Consider the following 26,817-nt stretch of genomic DNA (forward strand, 5'->3'; position numbering starts at 1 on the left):
ACGGTACCGACGACGATGCGCGCGCAAAGTCAAAGTTCATCTCTTGATAACTCGTTGGCGCGCGCCAATTCTTTAATGTGGCATAAAAGCGTCGTTGCGCTGCACTACTGCAACGGCAGATTTCGACCCGATACAGTGCACACACATACATTCGTATTATTGTTGCTGCTTTTTGCATACGTTAAAAATAATAGCAATGTGTTTTTGATTGCAGATAAAGAATTATCGTTCAGCTTAATATGGCACAATGATAACGAGCTCTTTAAGTATGTCGCTCGAAAATTGCTTTATTTTCATCTCGTGCTACTAAAACTAATATATTCATAATATAAATTTGAAAAAAAAAATACTATAATTCCGTCTTATAAAAAGTAACGAATATAAATATGTATATATATCACAGTTTCTAGTCAATGACACGACCTTGCTGCAGCCATTGGCACTTGGTCGCCTTCACATCCTGTAATAAAATAGCAAATGATATATAAATTCACTTAATCAACGCGTAAATAGTGTAGCTACTAATAATGATTGACGCACGACGCTGTAGTGTAACACGCGAGACGCGTTAGACGCGCTCACGCGAAGTGGACAAGTGGATGCTTACAAGAAGAAGCCGCGTCTGCAGGCCTGCGGGTGGGACATCTTCAGCAGGTGGTCCGGATAGTAGCCGTGCTTGCAGCGCTCGCAATTCTGTCCGGCCGTGTTGTGCTCGCAGGCGCAGCTGCCGCCGACCGTGTCCCAACTGCTGGCGTTCGTCATCGTCGTCGTCGTCGTCGTCGTCGTCGAGTCGTCGACGGGTAGACATTTGGACGCATGGCCGTTGCACGAGCAGACGCCCCGGATCGTCATGCTCTTGACGGCGTAGTACATTTTCTGCGGCTCGAGCCAGGTGCGCTGGAACTCGGTGAAATTGATCCGCAGATTGGTCAATCGGAGCTTCTGGAACAGCTCTTTCGAGCTGTTGCCGTTGATGCCCGTGCCCGTGGGTAGTACTCTGCCGATCGTCATCGTTTTTCAAACATAATATAATAAATTTGTGCGAAAGCGTACAGCGAATTAAAAAGCCAATGGTTTTGCTTGCTAAGTGAGCAATACGCTATCGTCGATGAATCGAACTTATCAATTGGACGTCGAACTTTGATGTACATAAACAATAAATATGGTGGCATACAATTGGGGGAGTGCGTTTAAATGAGACTGTGAGGTATTTACAGTACAGATGTACTTATACCTATTCTATTCAAACGCACGTCAATTCACGTTTATTGCCTATGTACATCAAAGTTGGAGGCCGAATAGCCGAAGCGTCGCTGTTGTTTGATGCTAAAAATACACAATCGTACTCTAGCTTAGAGCACACTCAAACGAACCGATATATGACTTCGCCGTTGCTGATTGGCTCTAGGCTGGAGTATTTCGATAGGCAGATAACGTCGGCCAGGCTCTTGCGTGGCCCCGTCGGAATTCCGGGGAACGATTGCGAGCAGTTGCGCGCAAAGTACTGATAAACCCGCCACGAGCGGCCAAAATTATCCGACTTCTCGATCAGCATCGCCGCCGGCCTCGGGCTGGCGAATCTCATGAAAAGCTGGCTCATCTCGAAATGCGACTCGAGCTCCAGCGTGATCGACACCTCCTCCACGCCGTTCTCCGACTGCCACCACAGATCTTTGTTCCTCCTGCGCTTGCACGCAATATTTCGCGATATAACGATTTCTCTATTCATAAAGATAATTTTGCATCACGTGTTACTCACCCATCCTTGTAATTGACGATGTTGCGTATAGTGTGATTGACGTCGGAGTCGCAGGTGTCGCAGACGTTGGAGCAGTCGTCGTCCTGGTCGCCGCGACTCTTGAAGCTGCAGTATCTCTCGGGCAGGAAGCGCGAGCCGCAGGTGGACGTGGCGCTCAACTGGTGTTCGCGTCCGATCAGCAGATCGCCCGAGCGCGGCCGGCAGGGCCCGAGCTCGCACGACTCGGAGAACGAAGCTTTTTTCGTCGATACATGCAAAGGCAAATCTCTTAATCGCCCCAAGTTAGTGTTTGGTATCGCATCTATCGTACGGATCAAGTCGAAACAAACAAAAAAATTGAAAAAATAAATGAGAAATCGGTAAAAGTCATTGTGGACTCACAGGTAACGAGGATAAGGAGCTGCAACTGCCCCAGTACGGAGAGCAATACGAGTCTCTTTGCTGTAGCGGCCATCGCGCTGGAGCGACTGCTGACACTTGCTGCAATTTTTTCGTGCCTATCCGCGTGCGCTTGTGCATCTATGCGATATCTGCACGATATGTGCGTGCAACGCGATGCTATCGATGCACACGATCTGTCTATTTTGCTTTGGGCTTATAGTTCAGCTTAACTTTACGATCCAGTTGGCAGCGAGCCGTCCGCGTTAGCGAGCGATCCGAATAGGATCAAGGCCAGAGTTCAGAGCGAGAGAGAAACACGAGCATATGCGTATACGCGATCTGTATCAAGGACAGTTGACGTGCAGCCCGAGCTGCGACATGGTTGTAAGCGCGATCTTGCTTATTATACATCGTATATCCGAGTGGCGCGTTAGTTGATTAGCGAGGTTCGCGTCACGAGAGCCCGACTGACAGGCTCGCCGTTGTCTCGTCAATTTTGATGTGAAACATCTTTAGCGGCGTTTAATGTGATGTCTTACTTGGAAAACTGGTCTTCCCTTATATTGTAATTGTTGATTTACAGGCTTATCTGCCCACTCTGTAAAATTGTATCTACTTTCTTTTGATTTTTTAATTAAAGGAAGGACTTCAGAACTTCCAAAGAGCCAAAAAGCTTCAATACGTGGATCAATATTTAGCATACTCCAAAAGGAGCACTGCGTGACCAAACAAGCGTATCGTGTGCTCCCGACTGCGGTGCTGCTGGTGCACTCGAAACAAAAGTGAGATTCACTATAAATAGTTGAGCTCCACGCGTGCTTATATTTCTAAACTTATTATTATTATTCGTAGACTTGATCAAAGTTGAATGTAGTATACTTTGTGTTTAAATTATTGATTATTTGTTTATAACTTTGAAGCAAGTATAGAACGTTTATTTGAGATCTCGCTCGTAAAGGACTTGAAGCATTTCTTCACCGATGGTAAGTGCCCATAGTAAATTTATATTATGCTATACGCGAATCTTGAAGTTGCAAAATATTGAATTGAATCACGAAATTTCTATACAATTTTGTGTCGAAGTCTATGAAAAAATATATTTTAACGACCATTTGATGCTTGGTATATTATTTGCTTGGTATACCACCTGCAGTTGCAGTAGAGAAAGGAGAGTTTTATTATATTATGCTAGAATATGTGCTGTAATTTTTGTAAAACTTAATAAAACGCTTTTCATTTGAAAATATCATTTTAATTGATAATTACCTAACTACATTATTCGTAGAGTTAAAAAATAAAGATACTTATTTATTAACAAATTTATACAGTATGTACCCAAGTTTATATTTAAATAGCATTGTGAACCGCATTTGAATTAGGTAGCATAGATTAATTAATTCTGAATTTTAGATTTAAAAGTTATAAATTCATTAATTAATCAATGTTGTATGCTAGGGCACCTACTATGTAAAATTGTAATAAAAAATATTCAGATGAGAACATTTTTTCATGAGATATGCTTTATGCTCCGATGACCGGAGCATACTGTACTCCGGTGCGCCGGAGTACAAGCCTGACTCGATGTCGGACTAAAGGTACCTCATTTTCTAACCACTGCGTTCTCCTGCATCATGGCGCGCATGGCGCGCATGGCGCTCTTGGGCAAGAGTGCGGCTCGTACCAAAATAGTCTCTCAGTGTGATTGTGATAGGCGTTGCCGACTGCCGTTTTTTATTGGCAAAGATGGTTTGCCAAAAAATTGTTCTTATTCAATTGGTTACTCTTGTTTTGCTGTCCTGCTCGATTACAAATGGTAAAATACTCTCTATAATTAAGCATAATTAAATATGTATATAATTTCATTTGTATACAAGCACTTACCCTCACCTTTTTTATAAATTTCAATTTGATTTATTGAATAAAACCTGTATCGTAGATTTTTTTTTGAGCAACAAGTGGTAACCTGAAATTTTTTTTAAAATATTGCCATAATTTTAGGCTTGGCGATAAAATGTTGGGTGTGCAGATCAGATTTTGATCCAAATTGTGGTGATCCTTTTAAAAACACAACTGCTCCAATCACTGATTGCTCCCAGTTCAACGATTTAGAACATCTACCTGGAGTAAGACCAACAATGTGTAGAAAAATACGACAGAGAGGTAAATATACTTTTATTCAGTATCTTTTCTATTGAAATAAATTTCGGTAGTCATTACTGCATTTGATAATTCATTTTAGTATCCGGTGAATGGCGAATCTTTAGAAGTTGTGCTTATTTGGGAGAGCCAGGTATCTTGGGAGATGAAAGTTTGTGCTTGATGCGTACCGGTACCCATAATATTTTTATGGAGTATTGTACTTGTAACAGTGACGATGGTTGCAATTCAGCCACAGGACTTTATCACGATCCATATCGTCCAATAAGTTTAACGGTACTTGTTTTTGCTTGGTTTCGTCTAAGAAACTAAATTTAATGCACATCCTTAAAACGACTCATGAGTGAATTTTAGAATTATTGTTTAGTTTTCACCAGATAAATATTGTATTCTCATAGTTTTTTAAAGCAACAAATTAATCCAATTTAACATAAAATGTTAAAGGATGAATCTATAGATCTGAGCAGAAGACTGCCTTAATGCTGATTCCGCCCTTAAACGAACGCAAAATGAAGTAAGCTGTAGAGTAAACGTTTTTATATTTCGTAGCGCTCTAAACCTAAAAATCGCAACTTTGCCACTAGTTTTAGGCTCTTGTGCTATAAAATATTGTAGATAAGTACAATACTTGCCTTTGGCTCGTGATGCAACCCCTCTTTTTGCAGAAAAAGCATATCCACACCCGTTGCTTAAAGTACTATTGTACCGTGTATGCCTGACCTTTTTTTTTTACAATTTTTGTACATAATACAACACATAATCTCAATTGTAAACGATATAAGAAAATTAATTTTTATAAGGATTAATAAAGAAACTTTATTGAAATGTATATCAAACATAAATAAATAATAAAATAAATTCAATCATTGACATGAAGATTTTGATTACAATGTAATATTTCTCTTTCACCGAAATTGTTATTCCTGGATTAGTAATACTATATAAATAGTAAGTCTCAAGAATTTTCAATAGTGAATTGAATTACTATCCGCTAATGTTAAAATTAATTAATGTTAATATAAAATTAATTATTATTTGTACTTGATTGAGTGACTAAAAATCAATTAAAGAGTGAATCGATACGAAAACGAACTATTTTACTATAACTTTAATGAATATTTCATAACAAAAAAACCATTGCAACAGATTTTCATCCAACGCGAGTATTTTTCTGTAAATCTTGCAAAAAATAGTCACAATTCATTATGTTTTTTAGTATACTCGTTAAACGTCGCTTATTGAACGGGGCTCGATTACAAACTATACATACTTTTTATCCCTCATGTCGAAGTAAACTTTTCCTATCGTCAGAGCGTCAACGAATTAATATGATAAAATGATATCTCTGTCTCGTGTATAACATAAGTAAATTCGATACATACGTGCGCGCGCTTACATATCTCATCAATATTACAATTATTGTACTATTGGTTAAAATTTGTACATCGAATAAATTTGAAAATTGGATCGATGGCAATAGAAAATTTTCATGAAAACGTAGCAAAAATAAATCATTCGAAGGGCTGTTATTTGACGACTGCGTGTCTAGGTTTTGCCAGAACTTGCTTCTATTGATCGCCGTACGTGTCGCCGGTCTCTGGACCGATGACGAAGTGTCCGGGGTTATTTTTTCGCCTGATAACATGAATAAATTAAAAAATGGAATAGAAGTGAGTGACTCGGCCCGCGTAACGGCTTAGCATAATCACTCATAGGCAAAAATTCAATAATTAATCAACTAGGCTTTCATCTCGCCTTTTTAATGACGCTTTTAGATTTTAAAAATTTCTCAATTTCGCTAAAATACAGTTCTTTTTGTGGGGTGCGTTTTTATAGTTTAAAATTCAATAATTCTGCTTCGCTCGAGTTATTAAAAACCATATTTTACCTCAATCTTCATAAAATTCCAAGGACACAATTGAATTTACTGACAATGAGTCGAAATTGGAACGAACTTTTCTGAGGTAATATTTGCATAAATGATGCAAATGTTATAAAAGTATTAAAGTTATTTGGATAATATGTCGGAATATTTGTAGATTTTAAGGACAATTTAATTATGAATATAAACTACTCGACTACTGTATCAATCCAACGATTGAGTCTAGAAGGCTTGACCATTGGTTTCAAACATTAAACAACGTCGAACGTCTGAAAGTGTACGTCACTCAATATCCAATATAATGTATACTATACTTTACATAGCTAATTAATCAATGTGGTGCATACTATACTTTATTTTACCAATGATCATAATAATCGCACGAAGCAAAAGCTGCCTTGTTCTTTTTCTGATGGATTAATCTCAATATATTTTTCAAAATAACTGTATTTGAATGCAGGATTGAATTTTATGGATTGTAAAAAGGTAATTAAAATAAGTAAAAACCATATGTTGCATGCAAAAGTATGATTTTTTTTTTAATAATTCATGTAAATTTTAATTATGACTTGTCGTCTACATGTATGAACGATTTCACATGAGAGACTGTTGAACCATTCAATGTTTTCATTTTACTCGTTTACAACGATGAACTTATATAACAATTACATCAATATGTGTATCGGATTGAAAATTTATAATTTATAACTACTTTATATACAGATACTAAGTCCACAGTGCCTAAAAACTTGATGACTTCATTTTGTATATTCACGCTCACCCCATTTTCGATTGCCAATAAAAACTTAAAAAATCTGTAGGTGGCATGCTATTGTCAACCATCCCATTCGGATCGGCACCATTTTTCAAAAGTAGTTCGATTACTTTTCGGTGTTTCAAGTAACTATTCGCTTCATGAAATGCAGAATATCCGTCATCATTTTTGATATTTACGTCTATTCCACTTTTTAACAGCAGTTCAACTGCTTCTAGAAGGAATGGATTATTTGCTGCATTGTAGTAAAAGATAATATGTAATATTGTATCACCCCGGTGGTCGACAAGTGTGACATCAGTTCCGTTTTCAAGTAATAACTTGAAAACTTCTAAGCGTAATTTGTAATTTTTTGCCCCACGAAATAAATTCATTATAGGACTGTGACCGCCTTGATCTTGGATATTAACGTCGGCATTATACTGAATTAAAATTTGAATCATTTTTAAGTGGACTTTTGTAAAGCAAGGTTGATTGCATAAAAAATTCAGAGCTGTCATGTCTTCGCCATCAACCATATTTGGATCAGCGCCGTTTTTCAAAAGCACTTCAAGCGCCACTGCAGTGTCTGGATTTGCTGGATTACAAAGAATAATATTTCTGAATATAGTTTCACTATCGTTGTTGACGAGTGTGACATCGGCTCCGTTTTTCAGTAGTAATTCCAATGCCTCGATGCGTAATCCCATATCATTAGATTCATTATATTCCTTATTAAACAGAATCATCATCGGACTGTTACCATCTTCATCTTGTATATTTACGTCGGCACCATACTGGATAAGAAATTGAATCATTTTCAAATGGATCTTCGTGAACTTATGTTCAGAACATATAAAATGCAGAGCTGTCCAGTCAAAATCGATAACAACCGCATTTGGGTCGGTACCTCTTTTTAATAAGGATTCCATTAAATCTAAATTTTGCGCACCAACGGCATCGAGGAATTTTAACTCACAATATTCGAGAGACATGGTTTCACTTTAGTTTTTGACCAGAAACACTTTAACGAATTAATAGCTCCGAGCCGCTTTCAATACGACGGAAAACTGTTATTTAGTCGCCAAATTGAATAAACTGCCGACTCTTCTGTCATCCCCTCTACTGATTTTGTGTATCTTATGTTGATTTCAAGAATTTCCTTCTATTAACATGATTACTACTGCCGTTTCTGAAATATATCGAACTATGAATAACAGGATGTGAGATGAAACGTTAAAAATAAAAACAAAAGCAGTACAGAAGCGAGAGCTTAAAAAGCTCATACTACATATACAGAATACAGAAACTCAATATTTTTTTGACATAAAAAAATTTTTTGATGTGTTTTTAAAGAATCTAATGTGCAAACATTATTAATTTAAAAAAAAATTTTCTTCTCATAAGAAATCATGAAAAATGATCACTAGAACATGTTTTTTCCATTGAAAATTCTAAATTTCACGCATAACATTTTTTTCGGTGACTTTTAACAATTCCATTTTTTACTTATTTTTACTAAAATCGCTCCTCACTTGAAGTAACTGCCACGGAGTAATTTTTGAGGGGGATGAAAACTATGACTCATATTTCTATTTGTTTTTAATGTATATTCGAAAAAAAACCGCTGCCAATTTATTGGCAAAGAGCTTCCTCATAAAAAATTATATTACTGAAAGGGTTTAGTTATTGAAGGAAAAATTTGTATGCGACAGTTTTCATTTTTGTATAAGAAACTCCAAAAAAACATAGAGATTTCTACAATTTCGTGCAAGATTCCCTTTAAAAGACACCACTTACTTCTATCTTAGCCAAAAGGCCGAAAAGGCAAACATACATACAGACATTTGTTGGTAATTCAATGTAGTTTCCAAATATGTTCCAAATATGCCAAATTTTCCTACGACGTCTTGTTCCAAATCTCATTTTCAAGCCTATCACATAGCTTCCTCTATGAAGATGCAGAACTTGTTGTTTTCGATGTCAGATTTGTCCCAAAAAATTTTTGTAAAATTGGGGTCTTCTATGATACTTTTTCAGAAACCCAAAGTTGGCCATTTTAGTTTATCAATATTAAAGGTTTAGTTAGTTTATATTAGTGGTCATTTATAAAAATGTAGTGTCAATTCAGGGGAAATTTACACGAAACTCTAGAGATCTCTAGGGTTACTTAGAGATTCGTATACGAAAATAAAAATTGTCATGTACGAATTTTTTCCTCAATACACAAAACTTTATAAAAATATTTTTCATGCGGAAGCCCTTTGCCAATGTATTGGCGGCGGTTTTCAATAAGATCCGAAATTCTCGCGTGACATACGGTATATCATGTAATTCATTCGCGGCTTCGTTGAATAAAATTGTTCAAGTTGTTTGTACACTTAGGAGCAATAGGTTTTATGGGGTAATAATGCTGTGAAACGATTGAATTAATTCAATCGACCATGGGTTTTTTTCTTGATTTTTTATGAAATGTTTTTTTGTTATTTTTGTACTCAATGCAACCATGTCTATTTTTTTAGTTATTTCTCATAATTAATTGAAATCGATTTCAATCACTATACCTTCAATGCAGAATCAAGTAATTGATTTGCATCTTGCTAAAGATGTAGTTAAATTATTCTGGATTCGAGCGAGCAAGAAAAAACTGTATATGAAAATAAACTTATATAATCCATCCTTGAACTTGACTTAGTGGCATAATCGAATCAGTGCGCAGTTGTAATATCCACGAAGGTAAAACAATATCGAAGCTTGCTTCTCGTGTTACATCTGCGTTCAGACTATTGATAATGAGAAATAAAAATACTATTCTAGCTCGGCATACTCGTTTGAAAAAATCATGAACGTATTTTTTTTTTAATTTACTTATTTGGCTATCATTCATCGAGGCGTGTTCCGAACTTGTTTTGCAATGCATACATAACAAGATAGCATGTGAATAAAATGATCGGAATAAAGTAAATAGAAAGATCAACGCATACGAATGAACTAATGCAATTGAAAGAAACATTTTATGCCAGGCTCTTAGAGTTCGGTGCTTGCGCCACCGCACCTCGGATCATTATAGAATTGGGGCAATGTCGTTGGGCACGCCGATCGGCAGGCCAAGAGTCTGCACCTCCGGATTGGCTAAAAAGTCAGGTATGGAGCAGCAGTACATGAAGCCCTTGTCCTTGTTGTTGAATTTGTCGTGGAGCTCGCGACAACGAGGATACTCAGGACAAACTATGTAATCGGCCACCTGCGCATCCTCCAGATACGGATTGTTGGCGGCCAAAAAGACGAGTCCTTGATTCGATTGCCGACTGTAGGCGACCTTGAATAGGATCTTGGGCACGGGCATCACCGGATGCTCTTGCCTCTTGCGTTTTCCCAGATAAATGTCTTTACCCTCGAGCCGAAGCACTCCGAAAGCCCCGACCCAAACCTCGATGTCGCCCTTCGTGGCCGCCAATGGCCTCACTATCTTGTCCTCCATGTGCTTCCAATTGCCGTTATTGATGCTGTTCCACATGGGCACGGCGTTGGCGTAGAAATACGTCACGTACTGCTCGGCTGCGTAAAACTTGTCGGCTTTAGCTATGAGGTGACCCTTCACGAGATAGTTCAAAGGCAGTTTGTCGTCTGAAGCATCGGGAGCAGGGGCAGCGGCAGCGGCGGGGACATCCGTATCTGACATTTTGTCGTCGTCTGTTCAAAAGTAATTCTCCAATTATAGTGACTGACGAATATTAATCTAACACAATCAAATTCTCATAAATTAATACATACCGACCTCAGGATCTGTCTTTTTTTTCTTCGCTAGCAAAATCAAAATTATCACCAAGAGTCAAATTAATAATTTATTTTTGTAAAACGATAATTATTATTATTGAATATTTGTAAGATACCTATCATGGGACGAATGTATCGGCTAACATAGTCTCTTAGCTCGTCTTCTCGCTGCTGCTTCTTTTTTCTTTCTTCCTCGGTCGGCTCTCTGCCGTCGTCCATGTCGTAGCTATCCTGGCCTTCTTCGCGAAATATGTCCATGAAAGTCTCGACTTGTACGCAGCCCACGTAGTACTTGGCCACGGTAATATCCTCGAAGAGCTTACCTTTGCTGAACGTCTCCTTGTTGCTCTTGATGACCTGTCTGTTTTCGATCGCGGCCGGTATGACGCTGTAAGCCCAAGTAGTCGTTGCCACGTCGTTGACGTAGCACAGCTTGATCGACGGCTAGACGTTATCACGAAAGAAGCGATTTTTTAATTTTTTGACAGATATGACTGGGTAGCTTGAACGAGCTTGTACCTTGGCGATTTGCGAATCAAGTGGAAAGCCGAGATGTTGTACGCTGCCCCTGCCGCAAGTCTCACCAGTGGCCCAATCTACGACCTCGGGATTAACGTTGCACGACAAAAATTCCAAGTTGAATCGAACGTGATCTTGGTCCTCTAATTCGAGTATGGCGTCCTTGATGCAGCGCACAACAGGTGGCAAATTGTAGGGTGTTTCGTCCCTCGCCAGCAACTGCCGATTCTCACCGAGATGTATGGTCCCACCCGGGCAGTAGACGAGGCGGTCTTGAAACCATCGCAATCTCACCCACTCTGGATGGCTTGACGGCGGATAGATGAAATTCAGCTCATGATCCAGCAGCAGCGGTGATTTGTCGTGAAAGCTCGTTTTGACTTTGAGCCCGCAGTCGGCGACTGTGAGATCGTTGTTGATATTTAAGGGGCCCCAATGGTTGTATCGACAAGATTAATATTTAACTCACGGACTTGAAGAAATTGAGTGATGAGCAGGAGCGTTGCGAAAACCAAGTAATGCATGTCTCCTGGTTAACTAATTAGACTTGACTGGTATCGTTGATCTAGCGCGAGACATGTCTTCGAGATCAACGATGAGTCGATGATCTCTCGAGCTTTCCTCTTACGGGGTGAATTCGTTCGTAAACATCGAATCTACGCTGCTATAAATTCCCAGCTGCATAAATTGAGAGTACACTTCTCGCGTGCATACGTTTTCTAGTACGATCCAGTTATGAATCGATACGCTTCAAGTTTTACGATTTTTCGCCGGATGTAAAGTATAAGATAAATTATTATATATGTATTTATCGTGAATTTTTGTTACGTCGCGTCACTCAAAGCGATGCGGCGGCAATCCGCGAGTCACGCAGGAGCTTCGGGGAAAAAATATCCATTAGAATCGCGTCTTAAAAAGATCCGATTAAATGTTGGGAAGCAAATGGGGTTGCATTGCAGCAGGAGTAGCTCAAAAGAGACGATTTTTTAATCCATTGAGTCGAGCTTTCAGGAGCGAGCTTGATATTTTGCAATCGATTTCATTCATTTTGCGCGTGACGTACATAATGATTGAATAAATTTTCGATCGAAATCCTGACTTGGTAAGTAAAGGTGAATCGCAAAAATGAATCGCGTTACAAAAAGAATGACGAGAAAATAGGGCGTCGATGAATGTATTAATCAACGACGATGATGCTGCGAGCACGAAGCGTCTATAACGTTGGCTGTAATACGCGGCAGCAAAAAGCCGACCGAAATAGAGGAAGAGAGAAAGAGACGGAAATGAAGGCGTCGGTACTATATATATGTATATAATGTTGGCGCGCAGATTGAGACGAGCGAAGAAAGACAGATAAGGGAAGCGCGTGTGTATTCGTACACGATGATACGCGGCTACTTGTGCTGCTGCTGCGGCTCGCATTTCGTTTTGAAAAAAGGCCGGCCGGCTGCTGCCGCATATTGAATCGCGCGGAGCGCTGATAATTTACAATTGAGCCGGAGCCAGGCAGAGAGGCCGCAGAAGAAAGAAGGGTACACGCGCGATACTAATAGTTCGCACATGTACATAAAGTATGCCGTAAAGCTGCAAAGTTGGGCGTGATTTTTCGTAACGCGCAAGCTATTTGGGAAGAGAAGAAGCCTTCGCTCGTCTATTGCTCGCACGATATGGCTTGACTTTTATCGCTCAGTTTCGCTATGAGTCTTGTGCCTTCTGTGTATTGCATATATATAATATAAATACATGTTTATACGTACACGCGCTCGTGATAAAGAGGCTGTCTAAAAATGTAAAAATAGCCACTTAGACTTAGAGCGGGACCGCTCGTCGCGCTTTGTTCGGATCGCTTCGAAAGAAATGTCTGCCTATTGGGGTACTATATAGAAAAATATCTTGAAACAAAAAATGTTGTATCGCTCAAAAGTACTTTCATTGGAAACGGGGATAATTGATAAAACACGAGGCGCGCTATTCAACGATGCTGCAATAAATAGAATCGCGCGCGCATTATAATTGCATAAAAATGAATCGACGGATCAATGACTCCGTAATCATTTTATATAGCTGATGCTGCAATAATAACGAACGAACGGCTAAATAATTCCCATTGATCGTAAACAATCGAGCTGCGAGGGAAAAAGTGGTGCGAAATAAAGTCGAAAGAAAGAGCGTAAACGCAGACGAGAGCAGTGCGCCGCTGCAGTATACTGGCACTCTCTCCGCTCTTTATTTCTCTTTCTTTCTCTCTTTCTCTCTTGGTCGTTGGTCTCGCTCGATCGCAGCCGTCTCTGTTGCTCTCTCGGAACGCGTGCATACATACGCGTATACAGGCACAAAAGTCCCCTTTCCTCCCACCCATGAACGTATATGTACGCCGGCCGATCAACGCGCACCATTGACTCGGTGGATCCCTGTGCGCTGGAGAGAGAGAGAGAGAGAATGAGAGAGAGAGAGAGAAGTGCGGCTGCTGCGGATACACGACGAGCGAGCGAGCGAGCGACGACGGCAGTCACAGGCTAGAGAACGAGCCTATGTGATGCTATATACAACGCGACGGGGCCTCCATATCGTTACATCTATCGCGTAGGTGCAGGTATATTATATAGGCTGCACATTATAATCTCTTGTCGCGTTGACGCGTGTCTTGCATTTAATTTTTGAAATAAATAATAAATAGTTCGTAATATAGTTCAAGATAGTGCGTTTTGTTGTTTGAAAAATTGAAGGGCATGTGCGTTAGATGTTGCTGCGTTTTCAGTGCCGTCTCTCTTTCTCTCTTTCACTCTAAGGATCTTACATAAATGCAGCGTGCAGCAGTGGAGCAGGTAGAGGAAGGTGCGCGCGGCACGGCTTGTTTTTGTGTATACGCACGTTCTGTATACATGCGTGCATCGACCGCTAGATCTTTTCGTGCTCGCGGCATGCTGCTGCTGCTGCTGCTGCTGCTGCTCTACTCGTGCATCGGTTCGTCTCGCTCCCACGATTCTACTCCTCGAATATAATACGCGTCTACAGTACCAATAATCCGATATGTCAATGTATTTTAAATGTGTCCTCGAATGTGCGTTTGACTTTTTTTTGGTGCTCGTTTAAAGTACATCCAGTGATCGTAAAAGCATTGTTCCGACCTGCCTATGCACGAAGAAAATGCAGTGCATAAACACGGACGTAAAAAGTGATAAAAGCAGTGCAGAGAAGCGAGATGTATACAATTGCACATATATAACAACGAAGAAATGCTTCGCGAGGGAGACTTTGGACTGCAGGCAGCTATTTTTGTGACTCGTGCCTCTCTCGCTCTCTGTATGTGCGAGTGTGTATACGTTTCTTCCTGCACTCGAGAGTTCAACGCTATGACTGCAGCTGCACTTCTGTGCGTGCCCGTGCAGTGGCACTGATTGCGCACTCCAGTGAATTGTGTACAACGCACGACCATATAATATATAATGGCTCAAAGCTCTCGCGTGCTTAGAGATTAAACAAAACGAGAGAGCGCCCAACGATTTTTCCCGATCAAAATAGCTCCGACTTTCGCGTGTTATTATACATTCGTCGTGCGAGTACATTTCTTGGAATCCGTTGGCTTTTTTTCTTCTCTCCAGCGCCTCAAAATTTCGAGCTTCTTCTCTTCGTTCAGCTGTTGAGTACGACTGCAGGGGTGGACGAACAATAGAGAGCCGGTGCGCAGCTCGGATTGTCGTCGCTCACGCGCGCGCGCGCCTATCTCTGATCCTTCACGTACGTGCGAAGCTCGAGTTGGCTGCTGCGAAGCGTGTGCGAGAGAGGAGAATAACATCCTCGTGCGTAAGCCTCTGTGTCAGTGTGCGTGTCTGTGCACATGTACAATGCTACGATGTAAGGTGCCCGCAAACGCTCCAGACAGTCGTGCATAAGTATTATTATCGTTGTTTAGGCCGATGGTCTGTTGGTGCGCACTCGCGCGCGCGTGCGGAGAAAGTACAGTTGTGTGCACTCGGATTTTTTTACAAACGAAACGCGGCTAAGGTACTCGAGAAAGAGAGAGAAAGAGAGATGAGAACAGACGGCAATGCGAGACGAGATCACGTGCTGTCTCTGCACTTGAAAAATTATGGGACAATCGTCTGGTTTTCAAAAGTTAATTATTAAATAAAACTGAATGAACTTGTAAAATGACTTTCGAAATTTTTCACATTTTTCAAATCGTCCATGATTCGACATTCTTGACGCCCTTTAATGATAAAAAAGTAATGGCTAATAAAAGAGTTCAAAGCTTCACTCGCTCTTGTAAATTATAATAAGATTTCGAATTCGTAGTTCACCGAGCTATTTTGGTAAAGTAGCTCGCGAATATCGCTCTCTTGCGAAGATACGACTATTTCTTTCTTTCGCTTCTTTTTTCTCTACATTTTTCATCTCAAACTAATGGTTTTTCTTTCCCGACACGCATCATCCCACGTGCGCAGATGACGATGGAGTAGAGGAATTCAAGAGCGCCACGCTCCCCCCTCGCTGATCGTCCAAATTTTTTTCGCAACGAGTTGCAACAAAATCGACCAAACATGAAAAACGAAACGATGGCTCATTACTTTTTCATCGGCATATTTTTATTTTATCTAACAGGTAAGTTCTTTTTGTGTGTGTGTGTATCCGCTTCGTTCATGATAATTTGCAAATTTCATACAAGTATAAGTAAGCGGGCGATCGTGTAACGTTATGACAAGTCCGCGAGCGGGGGACTTTTGTCGCGAGCTTTTTTCCAAGTCCACGTCACCGTCGCCGTGCCTTGATCGCGAATTCTCAGCCGTGCTTCGTATAAAATTACACTAGTCATCGTGAAATATTATAGCGAGTAGAAACTTGGTGGATTTGTTTGAAAAACTGAGCCATCTTCCAAGTATAAATTTTTAATGACTTATTATTCGTATTATTCATGTCCACATCGCGGGGGTATTTCATTCATATACTCGAACATATAGATACGCTACTGCTCTCACATAATTTCACGAATATTAGATAATAAACAATTTTATATGTATTGTCTTGAAAGCTTGATTTTGCACTTGTTTGTAGCTCACTATTTGAGAAAAAAGGGGGAAAAATGAATGAATAGCTGTGAAGTGGCTAAATCGACAACGTTTTTTGGTACAATAATGCATATTGTAATTCGGTGATTCGTCACTTCACACGCACGAAAGGGTCGCCGAGGTCAATTCATATATAATACTTATTCATAAAGCTATATCTTATCAAAGTACCAGACGAAAGCCTTTCATCGTATAATGCAACTGATCGTCGTGCGCGGCTCACGATCATAATAAACTACAGAAATTATATACACTGTTTGGGATGTCCGGACCGGACTTGGAATTTTCGTCATTTTCCAATTAAATAGCATGCGGCACGATCGATTTTTCAAAGATTATAGTTGGAATTTATAAGTTAATAATTTATATAGCATTTATGAGAATCGTCGTCGACGACGAGAGATTCTCGGTAAACATCCGCTGTGGAGGCCTGCAGGTCGTTTTGCTCGCTTTTCCTATGCGTATTACATACATGCTTCGGCTGATAATCTCAGGCCGCCATATAAATGGGGAAGCCGCAAGGAGATAGCGAATTTTCATTGAAAAATCATCCTACGCGTTCGATGAAAATTACAATCGTGTCGACTGACGGGCAAAAGTCGCTTTATGAGCATATGCATATTATCGCGCATACATTTAATATTTATCGTCATCTGTGCATTCATCGAAATATGTCGTCGGCTTCTGCAGTCCAAACGAAACTAATGTCCGATCGTTTTATCGTATGTTTGCAGCTATTTCGGACTCCGTTGACGCAGCCTACAGCGATTACAGAAATTACTCGCGAGTGCCCTCGTCACGAGGTAAGCTTTTATTTTTTTCTATACTTCTCGTTTTCCCATATAATGTCGCTGATATTTGAATACGACGTAAGAGCTATTCGAAAGAAACAATATGCCATACAATGTACTAGTGGTAAAACAAACCCCATGACTTAACGAAAACCATATGAAATGTGCGCTAAAGCCAAATCGACGAAAGAATGCGAGCGCAGAAAATTGATCGAAGTGGCGGCGATGGAGTCTCGCACGAGCGCCGTTCGCCTCCAATACCGGCAACAGCATCAACAAGAACAACAGCATCAGCAGCAGCGATCGGAACGAATGCAGCGACCGATCGAATTGCCAGAGGCTCCCGAGCTTTGGCCGTGGTCCTCGTCGGCCGATCGGCAGCGATCCCGAGGTAGCCTGTGCACGAAACCACACAGTAGTTTCCTAACTCTAGCCAACTCCGAAGCTGTTTCTCTCTGACACACACACACACACACACACACAAAGGCCTTGGGAAGATCTAAAAAAATTTCATCTAATGTAAGAGAGCATAATACCCGAGAGACTCGTATAGGCTGCCTACATGGCTCTGCTAATTTATAATATAACACGCGGACATATGGTGTGTGGCAGATCATCGGCGAATCGGAGGAACTTTGGCCAAGAGAGCTGCTGTGTAAGCGAGAGCTTGTGCTAGAGTCTCACACGTGCTGCTTGTACACGTTATTTTCGGAACCTAATACACACATACACACTCACACTGGCTCGCGCGCAACGCAGAGAGCAGAGAACTAAGCGCTTGCGATGCGTAATGGGAACAAAGAACTTTAGCCAGCTTCCTTATACTCTTTGGTTTCTATATACAATCTGCGCGTTTTGCGTACTCGACTGTATACACGTATACACGCCACATTCTCATGGAGCATGGGGATTTATTTTCGCTATCGTATATTCTTTTATATAGAGCAGATTAACCAACTCTGATTTATTTCGACTCGCTCCTCTGTATCATTAATACTTTATGTGTAACTCGAAAATTCAAATGGTACGGCGGATATAATAATAATTATACCGAAAAAAAAACATGTAACATCTGTTTAATCGAAAATTTCGATAAGATAAAACTCCCCTTATGAAAGAAAAAAATTCTCAACCATCTCGTTACGGGATATGCCAAAGTCATCGCGGAGACGAAAAATAATTTTTCTTTTTTCTTCTTTGCGACCGAAGCAGGAGGATACATTCAACGGGTTCATCCGTGCGAGCAGAGCTCGTGTTACCCGGCCACGGGAAATCTGCTGATAGGTCGGCGTCATCAGCTGCACGCGACCTCGACCTGCGGCCAACACGGACCCGAGCGCTTCTGCATCGTGTCGCATCTCAAGGAGCGCAAGAAGTGCTTCTTCTGCGATGCCAAAGACCCGAGGACCCAGCACGAGATCGGCAATGTCGTCGGCGGTCACGAGGATTAGTGAGTCGTGCACAATTAGTTTGGAAAAATGACGATAAAAGCTCGAGCTTAACGAAAATCGCTACGTTACCTTGTGATCCACAGCAAGCGCGGCTCGAGAACCTGGTGGCAAGCCGAGAACGGAGTCGAGAACGTCTCGATCACCCTGGACCTCGAGGCGGAGTTTCACTTCACCCACGTGATCATCAGCTTCCAGACGTTCAAGCCCGCGGCGATGCTGATCGAGCGCTCCTACGACTTTGGCCAGACGTGGCACGTCTATCGCTACTTTGCCCACGACTGCGCGAGTGCCTTCCCGGGCGTGCCGACGCACCAGCCGACCAAGCTCACCGACGTCATCTGCGACTCGCGATACTCGAGCGTCGAGCCCTCGACCAATGGCGAGGTCATTTTCAGGTACAAATCTTACTCTCTTGTCCTTATCTTTCACGTACTAACGATTCACTCAAGTGTTCATCCTCAAACTAACAAAATACGATTCCTTTTTACGCTTATCAGATTAGAGGAGCTAGAGAGAATGTAAGCTTCGTTTGAAAAAAACATTATTCGGCGAATAGTTGTCTTAACTTTAACCCTGCCGAGCTATCTTTGACATTTTATTTGTTGATTTAATTAGAGTTCTGGCCAACAACATAAAAATCGACAATCCGTACTCGAGCGACGTGCAGAGCTTACTGAAGATGACGAACTTCCGGATAAACTTCACGCGTCTGCACACCCTCGGCGACGACTTCCTCGACAATCGGCCCGAGATCCGCGAGAAGTACTACTACGCGATCAAGGACATGGTGATCCGAGGCTCGTGCTCGTGCTACGGCCACGCCTCGCGCTGTCTGCCCCTCGAGGGCGTCGACAACGAGGAGGAGATGGTCCACGGCCGCTGCGAGTGCACCCACTTCACCAAGGGCCGCAACTGCGAGAAGTGCGAGGACTTTTACAACGACGTGCCGTGGAAGCCGGCCGTGGGCAAGCAGACCAACGCCTGCAGGCCCTGCAACTGCAACGAGCACTCCAAGAGCTGCCACTTCGACGAGGCCGTGTACGCGAGGAGCGGCCGAGTCAGCGGCGGCGTCTGCGACGACTGCCAGCACAACACCCGCGGACAGAACTGCGAGCTCTGCAAGCCCTTCTACTATCACGACCCGGCGAGACGCATCAGCGATCCCGAGGCTTGTCAACGTAAGATCAACAACCACCGCTTGAATTTCGCTTCGGTGAAAATTGCTCAATACTTTACTTTTGACTGCTTACGCAGCTTGCGACTGCGACCCGAGAGGCTCCCTGGACGACGGTATCTGTGACTCTCGCACCGACGTGCTCAGCGGCGAGGAGTCCGGCCGCTGCCACTGCAAGGTGAACGTCGACGGGCGACGCTGCGACCGCTGCAAGGCCGGCTTCTGGAACTTCTTGGAGGAGAACCCGGAGGGCTGCCAGCCCTGCACCTGCAACACCCTCGGCACCGTCGACAATCAGGGCTGCAACATGATCAGCGGCGAGTGCACCTGCAAGCGCTACGTCACGGGCCGCGACTGCAACGAGTGCATGCCCGAGTTCTGGGGCCTCAGCGAGACCCAGGACGGCTGCAAGCCCTGCGACTGCGACATCGGCGGCGCCTTCGACAACAGCTGCGATCCCCAGACCGGACAGTGTCGCTGCAGACCACACGTCACCGGCCGTACTTGCAATCAACCCGAGCAGAGCTACTACACCGGCGATCTCGATTTCCTCACATACGAGGGAGAATTGTCCAGGCCCACCGATGTGAGTGTAAAATAATGAAACATCTTAAAATTCCACGATATTCACGACTAAAACTCTTGAACATTCGTTTCTACAGAACTGCCAGGTGGTGATTCGCGAGCCGTATCGCGACGGGCGCAACAACAGCTGGACCGGCCTCGGCTTCATGCAGGCGCTCGAGGGCTCGGTCCTCAACTTCACCATCGACAACGTCAAGCGGTCCATGTGGTACGACATCATCGTGCGCTACGAGCCGAAGCAGCACATGGGCGAGTGGGACGACGCGCAGATCGCCGTGGAGCGCAGCGAGCCCATCGATCCCGAGGGTCCCTGCGCCGACTGGCAGCCCGAGTACGACAAGCTCTGGGTGCAGCTGTCGACCAGCCAGAGGAGCTCGGTGGCGATGCCGCCCGTCTGCCTCGAAGCCGGAAAGACCTACAACGTCCAGCTGGAATTGAGGAAATTCAATGGACCGGCCGATGGTCCGACTCCATCCATTTTGATCGATTCCGTAAGTCCCGATTTTCAAATGTCATAAGTTACACGCAGACTAGGGACAATTGTATTAAATTTTTCTTCTCCCATTTGTACGAAAGATCGTGCTGAGACCTCGTTTGGACGGTTTGCCCTTCTTCACCGGCTCGGGCGAATATCGTCGCCAAGAATACGAGAGATACCGCTGTCAGGACTATTACAGCACTTTCTACGATTACTACTCCATGTACGAGAACCGCAGCGATATCCGCGAGATTTGTACCAAATACCAAAACAGCATTGGTCTTTACGTCTACGACGGTGGTCACGGTGAGCAAAACCTCTTTTACAATATTCGATGATTACTTTCGCTGGATGCGGTCACTAATTCGATGATTCGTACTCTCAGAGTGCGATTGCGATCCAACGGGTTCGCACAGTCTCCTCTGCAAAGACTACGGCGGTCTGTGCCCCTGCAAACCGAACGTGGTGGGACGTCGCTGCGATCGCTGCGCTCCCGGCACTTACGGCTTCGGGCCCGAGGGCTGCGTCAACTGCGACTGCGACGGCGTCGGCTCCCTCGACAACTTCTGCGACGTCGACACGGGCCGCTGCAAGTGCCGGCCCAACACCTACGGACGCGACTGCGGCCAGTGCGAGCCCGGCTTCTGGAACTTCCCGCACTGCCGCAGGTGCGAGTGCAACGGCCACGCCGACACCTGCGACTCGGCCACGGGCCGCTGCATCGACTGTAGGGACTTCACCACGGGCCACAACTGCGACAGGTGCATCGAGCAGTTCTACGGCGATCCCCGGATCGGCGAGGACATCCCCTGCCGAGCCTGCCCCTGCCCGGGCACCGTCGACAGCGGCCACTCGTACGCCGACAGCTGCTCCCTGGACCCCCAAACCCAGGACGTGGTCTGCGACTGCGACCAGGGCTACGCCGGGGCTCGCTGCGACAGCTGCGCCGACAACTACTTCGGCAATCCCGAGCTTCCTGGAGGCAGCTGCCAGTCCTGCGAGTGCAACAACAACACGGACCTGGCCAGGCCCGGCAATTGCGATCCCTACAGCGGCAAGTGTCTGCAGTGCCTCTACAACACCGACGGCTTCAACTGCCAGGTCTGCAAGGCCGACTACTACGGCGACGCGCTCCAGCAGAACTGCCAGGCCTGCCAGTGCAACATCCTCGGTACCGACGCCAGAGCTGGCCCGTGCAACCCGACCAGCGGCCAGTGCCCCTGCTTGCCCCACGTCATCGGCCAGATTTGCGACCAGTGCGAGGAAAATCATTGGAGGATCGCCAGCGGCGAGGGCTGCGATCCTTGCGAGTGCGACGTCGTTGGAAGCGTCTCCGACAAGTGAGTTTTTCAAAATCTTCGATTTGCCATCATTTGTATAATGAATGTCCTCCGCTTGCACAGATGTAACCCGTACGACGGCACGTGCGAGTGCAAGCCGGGCTTCGGCGGGCGTCGCTGCAACGAGTGCCAGACCAACTACTGGGGCAACCCCAACGTGCAGTGCTACCCGTGCGAGTGCGACGTCATAGGCTCGGCCAGCCAGCAGTGCGATCGCACGACCGGCGTCTGCGTCTGCCTCGAGGGCATCGGCGGCGACAAGTGCGACCAGTGCGACCGCAGCTACATCGGCGTCGCGCCCAGCTGCGCGCCCTGCGGCGAGTGCTTCGACAACTGGGACTACATCCTCGACGGCCTGAGGAACAAGACCCTCTACGTCATCGACGAGGCCTCCAACATCCAGAAGGTCGGCACGACCGGCATCTACAGTCAGGAGTTCATGGAGATCGACAAGAGCATAGCCCTGGTAATTGGCCTCGCTGATTCTTCACTCGATTGCTGTCTCGTACCGAACTCGCTTACTGATTTATTATTCCGATTCGCAGGTCAAAGATCTGATCGAAAGTTCCTCGGTCAAGAGCCAAGATCTCGAAGAACTGAAGGAGACGGCTGCGAGCCTCGACAAGGAAATCAACGCCTACGCCGAGATCCTCAAGGACCTGAACGCGCAGCTGAGCGGCGTGACGGATCACGTGACCATAGCCGACGCCAGCCTCAAGGGCTTCAAGAACCGCATCGACAAGCTGCACGAGGACGCGATCAAGCTGCGCGAGAACGCCAATCGGCTCCAGGAGTCCAACGTGCAGGGCGCGCTCAACGTCACCCAGCAGATGGCCGAGCAGTCGCGCCAAGCCGAGCGGATGGCCGCCGAGACCAGCGGCATACTGGCCGACGCCGAGCGCTACAAGAAGAACACGGAGAATCTGCTGCTCAAGAACAGCGTGAGCGTCGCGGCCAACCAGAAGCAGAACAAGGACTCGCTCGAGAAGCTGAACGAGAAGCTCGCCGCGCTCAAGACGCACATTCCCATGCTCAACGAGGACATCTGCGGCTCCAAGGTCGACGACTGCAGCGACAGCTGCGGCGGTGCTGGATGCGGCGTCTGCGGTGGCTTGGGATGCGACTCGGGTGCCAAGACGAAAGCCAGTCAGGCCCTCGAAGTCGCCAAGAAACAAGCTGAAAAGATTCGCGATCATAGAGACGAGGCCGAGCAACTCTTGAGAAATGTGCGTTTATCTTTACTTTTTATCGATCGCCGCGAAGAGCTTGTACTTTACTAATGAATATGAATTTTTAAACAGGTACATCGTCTCAGGGATGGAGCGGCGCACGCTCGACACGATGCCCAAGAAGCTTTCGACTTGGCCATAACAGCCCGCAATCAGTCGGACAAAATGGTGTCGGATTTGGCCGACGTAAACAGGAAGATCGAATTACTCATGGAAGCCGAGCAACCGTCGCCAGCCGAGGTCCGCGATCTGGCTCAAGAGGTCTTGAACAAGAGCATAACATTGACACCGGAGCAAATCAAAGGTCTGGCCGATCAGATCACTGAAATCGTCGGATCGCTCAGCGATCCCGATCGTATCCTTCAAGAAACATCGAGCGATTTGGCGCTCGCCGAAGAGATGCGCAATCGCGCGGAAGAGGCCAAAATGATCGCCCAGAAGCAGGAGGATCTGGCAGCTAAGGTCACTGCTCTGCTGCAAGAGACGCGAGCCAGTCAAGAGCTCGCTCAGGAGGCCATCGGTAAGGCGGAGACCGACATCGAGAACTCCCAGAGGGATCTGCACGAGATAACTCAGATCACGAAAGAGGCCAAGAAAAAAGCCGACGATACTTACAATTCCGTCAATGATTTGGGTAAGCTAATTTATTCAATTACTTGCTTTTGTGGAATAAACCTTATGGTAGTAGACAAACTTATTGGTGGTGGCGTCTTAAATTTAAAATGTGAGATATTTCCTAGTAATCGCAGATTAGACCATTTTTTGCCTGGAGTCATGTTTTTCAGACCTCCAGGTTATGCAATAAAATAACCATTTTGTTTGATTAAGTTACGTTTTTTACACCATTTATTGTTTAACATAAACTAAATAGGCAAAATGTGTATACATAGTTTTGCAGACAATAAAAATAAATCGTGTCTATAAATACGTGGCATAGTTTAACTCGCGATTACTTACGTAAAAAAATGAAACTTCGAGTGAGATATCGACATAATGCAACTTTCCATGTGATTTTTGTGCAGAGGTCCGACTAACGTCGCTTCAGACCGAGGCGGTGCGCAACGACTTCATCATCAAGCAGGAGATCCAGGCCCAGGCCCACGACCTGTCCGAGGAGGCCAAGAAGGTGCAGTCGAACGCCGACCTGATGGGCCGGCGCTACATGCAGGTGCGCGACTCGCTGTCGCAGCGCGACACCAAGAGCAAGGACGACATACTGCGCACCAAGAGCCTGCTGCAGCGCGCCTCGGAGCTGACGGCCGACACCCAGAGCAAGTACAAGGACCTCGAGGGCATGGAGAGCGTCTACAAGGACAACGAGCGCATGCTCAATCTGCTCATGGGCGAGGTCGACAGTCTGAACCAGGCGATGGACCGCGAGCTGGCCCACTTCGAGAGCAAGGCCCAGCTGTATCGCCAGTGTTGAAAATATCATGTGCGCGCGACTTACACGGACACTTTGTTGTTGGCTAACAAAACGAGCGTGAAGATGAAAAAATGAAAAAGCAAAAAAACAAAAACATATCAATTAGAACTATAAAGCGGCTTTAATCTTGTAATAATTGAGTTGTTCTGAATTCTTGATTACAATTATCATGTGTGTGTGTATTTTTATCGGTACTTATAGAGTTTATACATGTAATTATAAATATTTATATGTTCAGCGATGAAAGCGCATCGCCTATAATTGCCTATATCACCAGTACACGATGAAGACTCTCTTAGTTTTGGAACAAAGATCTTTTATATGCGTTCGTATAATTTTAAGCTCTGTACCGTAGTAGTTTATCCTTTAATCTTTGGTTTCATTCACAGTCAAAGAGGCATTTGTTTTTTTTTATACTTCTACTTTTTTTCTCACACCACTATACCTTACTTTTTACATGTTTTACTTAGCTCACGTTGCGATTCCTCACGTATGAGTGCCATAAAATGGTAAAATACATATTTATAGATGATGATACTTGTGTCAATATACGAGACTGTAAATATACAATTAATTGACTAACAATCTCGTGTTGAAACAAAAATATTATTACGATAACGTTGATCGATTTTTTAAATGAACCTTTTTTTTTAATGAAAGATAAAATATGAATTGAAAATGATTTTTTTACACACAATGACATGTAAATGTGATTGATTTTTATAAGTGCATTTTACAATAAGACAATAACTAATTTTAGTACTTTTATGCGATTCAAATCAAAGAATAATTAACATGTATTAAGGTCGCTCTTTATTTTGTCGTAAAATTTTCTTTTAAAAACTTCTAAAATATTGGCTCCTATACCCATCTAAACCAAAGTTTTTATTACGAATCGCATTTCGAAAATTTTTATGGAATAATATCTAGAATTTGATTTTATTGACGAAGAAAAACTTAAGAACAAGAATGATATACTGTAAGGCTTAAACCAAAAGTCAGAAATTCTTATATATTATATACTTTGTGTAATTATTATATGCTTCATAAGTATATTTAATGTATATGATTTATAATAAAATTAGTTAATAAAATTGTTGGTAGCGATTTTATTGACAGAATCCCTCACACGGATCACGGATTGCAAAAGTGCTATCGAAACGCTCTAATTTTCTCATTTATGCTTGCAAATGTTTTGAAAGATCTCGATCTATTCTCATTCTCGATCTAGCTTTTTTGCAAGTTTTACCATATTACTCAAGCGATAATAAATTCATCTCTCAGCCGCTTTGAAGAGAACGAGGGGGAGATAAATGAATTTTTTCATCGAATATATATTGACAATTAGTAAACAAGTCGAGTAACTCATTGTGCCATGCACTTTGTGCACTTGCTATCGAATAAATCATTGTCGAAAGCACAAAAGAGTACGTTGCAGAAAGTTACTCGTTGCAACGGTCGAATCGAGCGAGCATTGTGGAGAATTATGCATTGAAACATCTCGAGATAGAAAATTCATAATGAATAGTAAAGTAAGAAGGACATTTGAAAAATTGTTCGTTAATTTTTATATTTGCGTTTCGATTTCGATAATCATAAGTAAAATAATGCCTTCTCTGTTCGTCCCGATTCAGTGAATATATCGTTCGTTTTGGGTTTATAACGAGACATAACGATTGAATTAACGAGCGATTTAACGATGCACCGAAAGCTGTCGATCGTTTTACATATGCACAAAAGACGATTGAGGTCATACGTGTGCTTCGACAAGATACATCATGCGATCTAAAATTGGTCTTCGATGAAGAAAGTCAACTTTTCCGGTTGAAATTTTCTACCAATTTTTCGCTTAAATTTAAGAAACAAAACTGTTGCTTATTTCTTCATGCCAGACAAATAACTTCGGCTTTTGTCTCGTCCAGTGCTCGGCTCTACGCGCGGACAGTGAGTCAGACGAAGGCATCGGATAGTCATTGCGACACGCTCAGCTTATCAAGTGTTATTATATCATACATGGTGCAAAAGTGACAATGCGACCATGACTATGT

At 43.6% G+C, this 26,817-nt stretch overlaps 5 protein-coding genes across 9 annotated transcripts; 2 read left to right on the forward strand and 3 right to left on the reverse strand.

Moving 5' to 3' along the window:
• Window positions 1–88: 88 nt before the first annotated feature.
• LOC106648881 (laminin subunit beta-1-like) lies at window positions 89–2,263 on the reverse strand. Of its 2 annotated transcripts, none has more exons than XM_014366025.2 (5): window positions 2,141–2,263; window positions 1,760–1,994; window positions 1,374–1,682; window positions 608–997; window positions 89–460 (listed from the first exon to the last, which is right to left on the reverse strand). In XM_014366025.2, the coding sequence occupies exons 1-5, from the start codon at window positions 2,211–2,213 to the stop codon at window positions 454–456; spliced, it is 1,014 nt and encodes a 337-aa protein (XP_014221511.1). In that variant the 5' UTR covers window positions 2,214–2,263; the 3' UTR covers window positions 89–453. The 2 variants fall into 2 exon arrangements, with proteins under 2 accessions (XP_014221511.1, XP_014221510.1); XM_014366024.2 differs by having other exon boundaries at window positions 1,760–2,060.
• Window positions 2,264–3,533: 1,270 nt separating this feature from the next.
• On the forward strand, window positions 3,534–5,112 carry LOC106648878. Its single transcript, XM_014366022.2, has 3 exons — window positions 3,534–3,953; window positions 4,139–4,300; window positions 4,380–5,112. The coding sequence occupies exons 1-3, from the start codon at window positions 3,884–3,886 to the stop codon at window positions 4,607–4,609; spliced, it is 462 nt and encodes a 153-aa protein (XP_014221508.2). The 5' UTR covers window positions 3,534–3,883; the 3' UTR covers window positions 4,610–5,112.
• Window positions 5,113–6,692: 1,580 nt separating this feature from the next.
• Window positions 6,693–11,809, reverse strand: LOC106648790. Of its 2 annotated transcripts, XR_002763382.1 has the most exons (6): window positions 11,699–11,809; window positions 11,230–11,630; window positions 10,827–11,154; window positions 10,708–10,737; window positions 9,498–10,626; window positions 6,693–8,125 (listed from the first exon to the last, which is right to left on the reverse strand). XR_002763382.1 is itself a non-coding variant. In XM_023457779.1 (5 exons), exons 1-5 carry the CDS (start codon window positions 11,751–11,753, stop codon window positions 9,998–10,000), a joined length of 1,443 nt encoding a protein of 480 aa, XP_023313547.1. In that variant the 5' UTR covers window positions 11,754–11,809; the 3' UTR covers window positions 8,487–9,997. The 2 variants fall into 2 exon arrangements, 1 of the variants encoding a protein (XP_023313547.1); XM_023457779.1 differs by lacking the exon at window positions 6,693–8,125 and having other exon boundaries at window positions 8,487–10,626.
• LOC106648724 (ankyrin repeat domain-containing protein 50-like) lies at window positions 6,957–7,928 on the reverse strand. The gene has a single exon (XM_023457785.1). It carries the CDS (start codon window positions 7,926–7,928, stop codon window positions 6,957–6,959), a length of 972 nt encoding a protein of 323 aa, XP_023313553.1.
• A 1,941-nt stretch (window positions 11,810–13,750) lies between the features above and the next one.
• Window positions 13,751–25,403, forward strand: LOC106648770 (laminin subunit beta-1). 3 transcript variants are annotated; one of them, XM_014365848.2, is made up of 14 exons: window positions 13,751–13,822; window positions 15,675–15,831; window positions 17,030–17,098; window positions 18,296–18,536; window positions 18,621–18,932; window positions 19,153–19,715; window positions 19,792–20,297; window positions 20,374–20,787; window positions 20,873–21,080; window positions 21,160–22,114; window positions 22,178–22,580; window positions 22,660–23,340; window positions 23,416–23,977; window positions 24,366–25,403. In XM_014365848.2, exons 2-14 carry the CDS (start codon window positions 15,771–15,773, stop codon window positions 24,767–24,769), a joined length of 5,379 nt encoding a protein of 1,792 aa, XP_014221334.1. In that variant the 5' UTR covers window positions 13,751–13,822; window positions 15,675–15,770; the 3' UTR covers window positions 24,770–25,403. The 3 variants fall into 3 exon arrangements, with proteins under 3 accessions (XP_014221334.1, XP_014221336.1, XP_014221335.1); XM_014365850.2 differs by having other exon boundaries at window positions 18,299–18,536; XM_014365849.2 differs by having other exon boundaries at window positions 13,752–13,812.
• The last annotated feature ends 1,414 nt before the right edge of the window (window positions 25,404–26,817 follow it).

The sequence above is a fragment of the Trichogramma pretiosum genome, unplaced genomic scaffold (genome assembly GCF_000599845.2).
Source record: "Trichogramma pretiosum strain Unisexual culture from Peru unplaced genomic scaffold, Tpre_2.0 scaffold22, whole genome shotgun sequence".
NCBI lineage: Eukaryota > Metazoa > Arthropoda > Insecta > Hymenoptera > Trichogrammatidae > Trichogramma > Trichogramma pretiosum.

Coding starts and splice junctions, on each gene's coding strand:
- LOC106648770 (XM_014365848.2), top strand. CDS start 15,771: ATGAAAAACGAAACGATGGCTCATTACTTTTTCATCGGCATATTTTTA. Junction 19,716..19,791: donor CGATCCCGAGGCTTGTCAAC/GTAAGATCAACA, acceptor CTGCTTACGCAG/CTTGCGACTGCGACCCGAGA. Junction 22,115..22,177: donor GTTGGAAGCGTCTCCGACAA/GTGAGTTTTTCA, acceptor CCGCTTGCACAG/ATGTAACCCGTACGACGGCA.
- LOC106648878 (XM_014366022.2), top strand. CDS start 3,884: ATGGTTTGCCAAAAAATTGTTCTTATTCAATTGGTTACTCTTGTTTTG. Junction 3,954..4,138: donor GTCCTGCTCGATTACAAATG/GTAAAATACTCT, acceptor CCATAATTTTAG/GCTTGGCGATAAAATGTTGG. Junction 4,301..4,379: donor TAGAAAAATACGACAGAGAG/GTAAATATACTT, acceptor AATTCATTTTAG/TATCCGGTGAATGGCGAATC.
- LOC106648881 (XM_014366024.2), bottom strand. CDS start 2,213: ATGGCCGCTACAGCAAAGAGACTCGTATTGCTCTCCGTACTGGGGCAG. Junction 2,061..2,140: donor GCTCCTTATCCTCGTTACCT/GTGAGTCCACAA, acceptor TCCGTACGATAG/ATGCGATACCAAACACTAAC. Junction 998..1,373: donor AACGGCGAAGTCATATATCG/GTTCGTTTGAGT, acceptor GACGATCGGCAG/AGTACTACCCACGGGCACGG.
- LOC106648790 (XM_023457779.1), bottom strand. CDS start 11,753: ATGCATTACTTGGTTTTCGCAACGCTCCTGCTCATCACTCAATTTCTT. Junction 11,631..11,698: donor CACTCAATTTCTTCAAGTCC/GTGAGTTAAATA, acceptor ACGATCTCACAG/TCGCCGACTGCGGGCTCAAA. Junction 10,738..10,826: donor ATACATTCGTCCCATGATAG/GTATCTTACAAA, acceptor TGATTTTGCTAG/CGAAGAAAAAAAAGACAGAT.
- LOC106648724 (XM_023457785.1), bottom strand. CDS start 7,928: ATGTCTCTCGAATATTGTGAGTTAAAATTCCTCGATGCCGTTGGTGCG.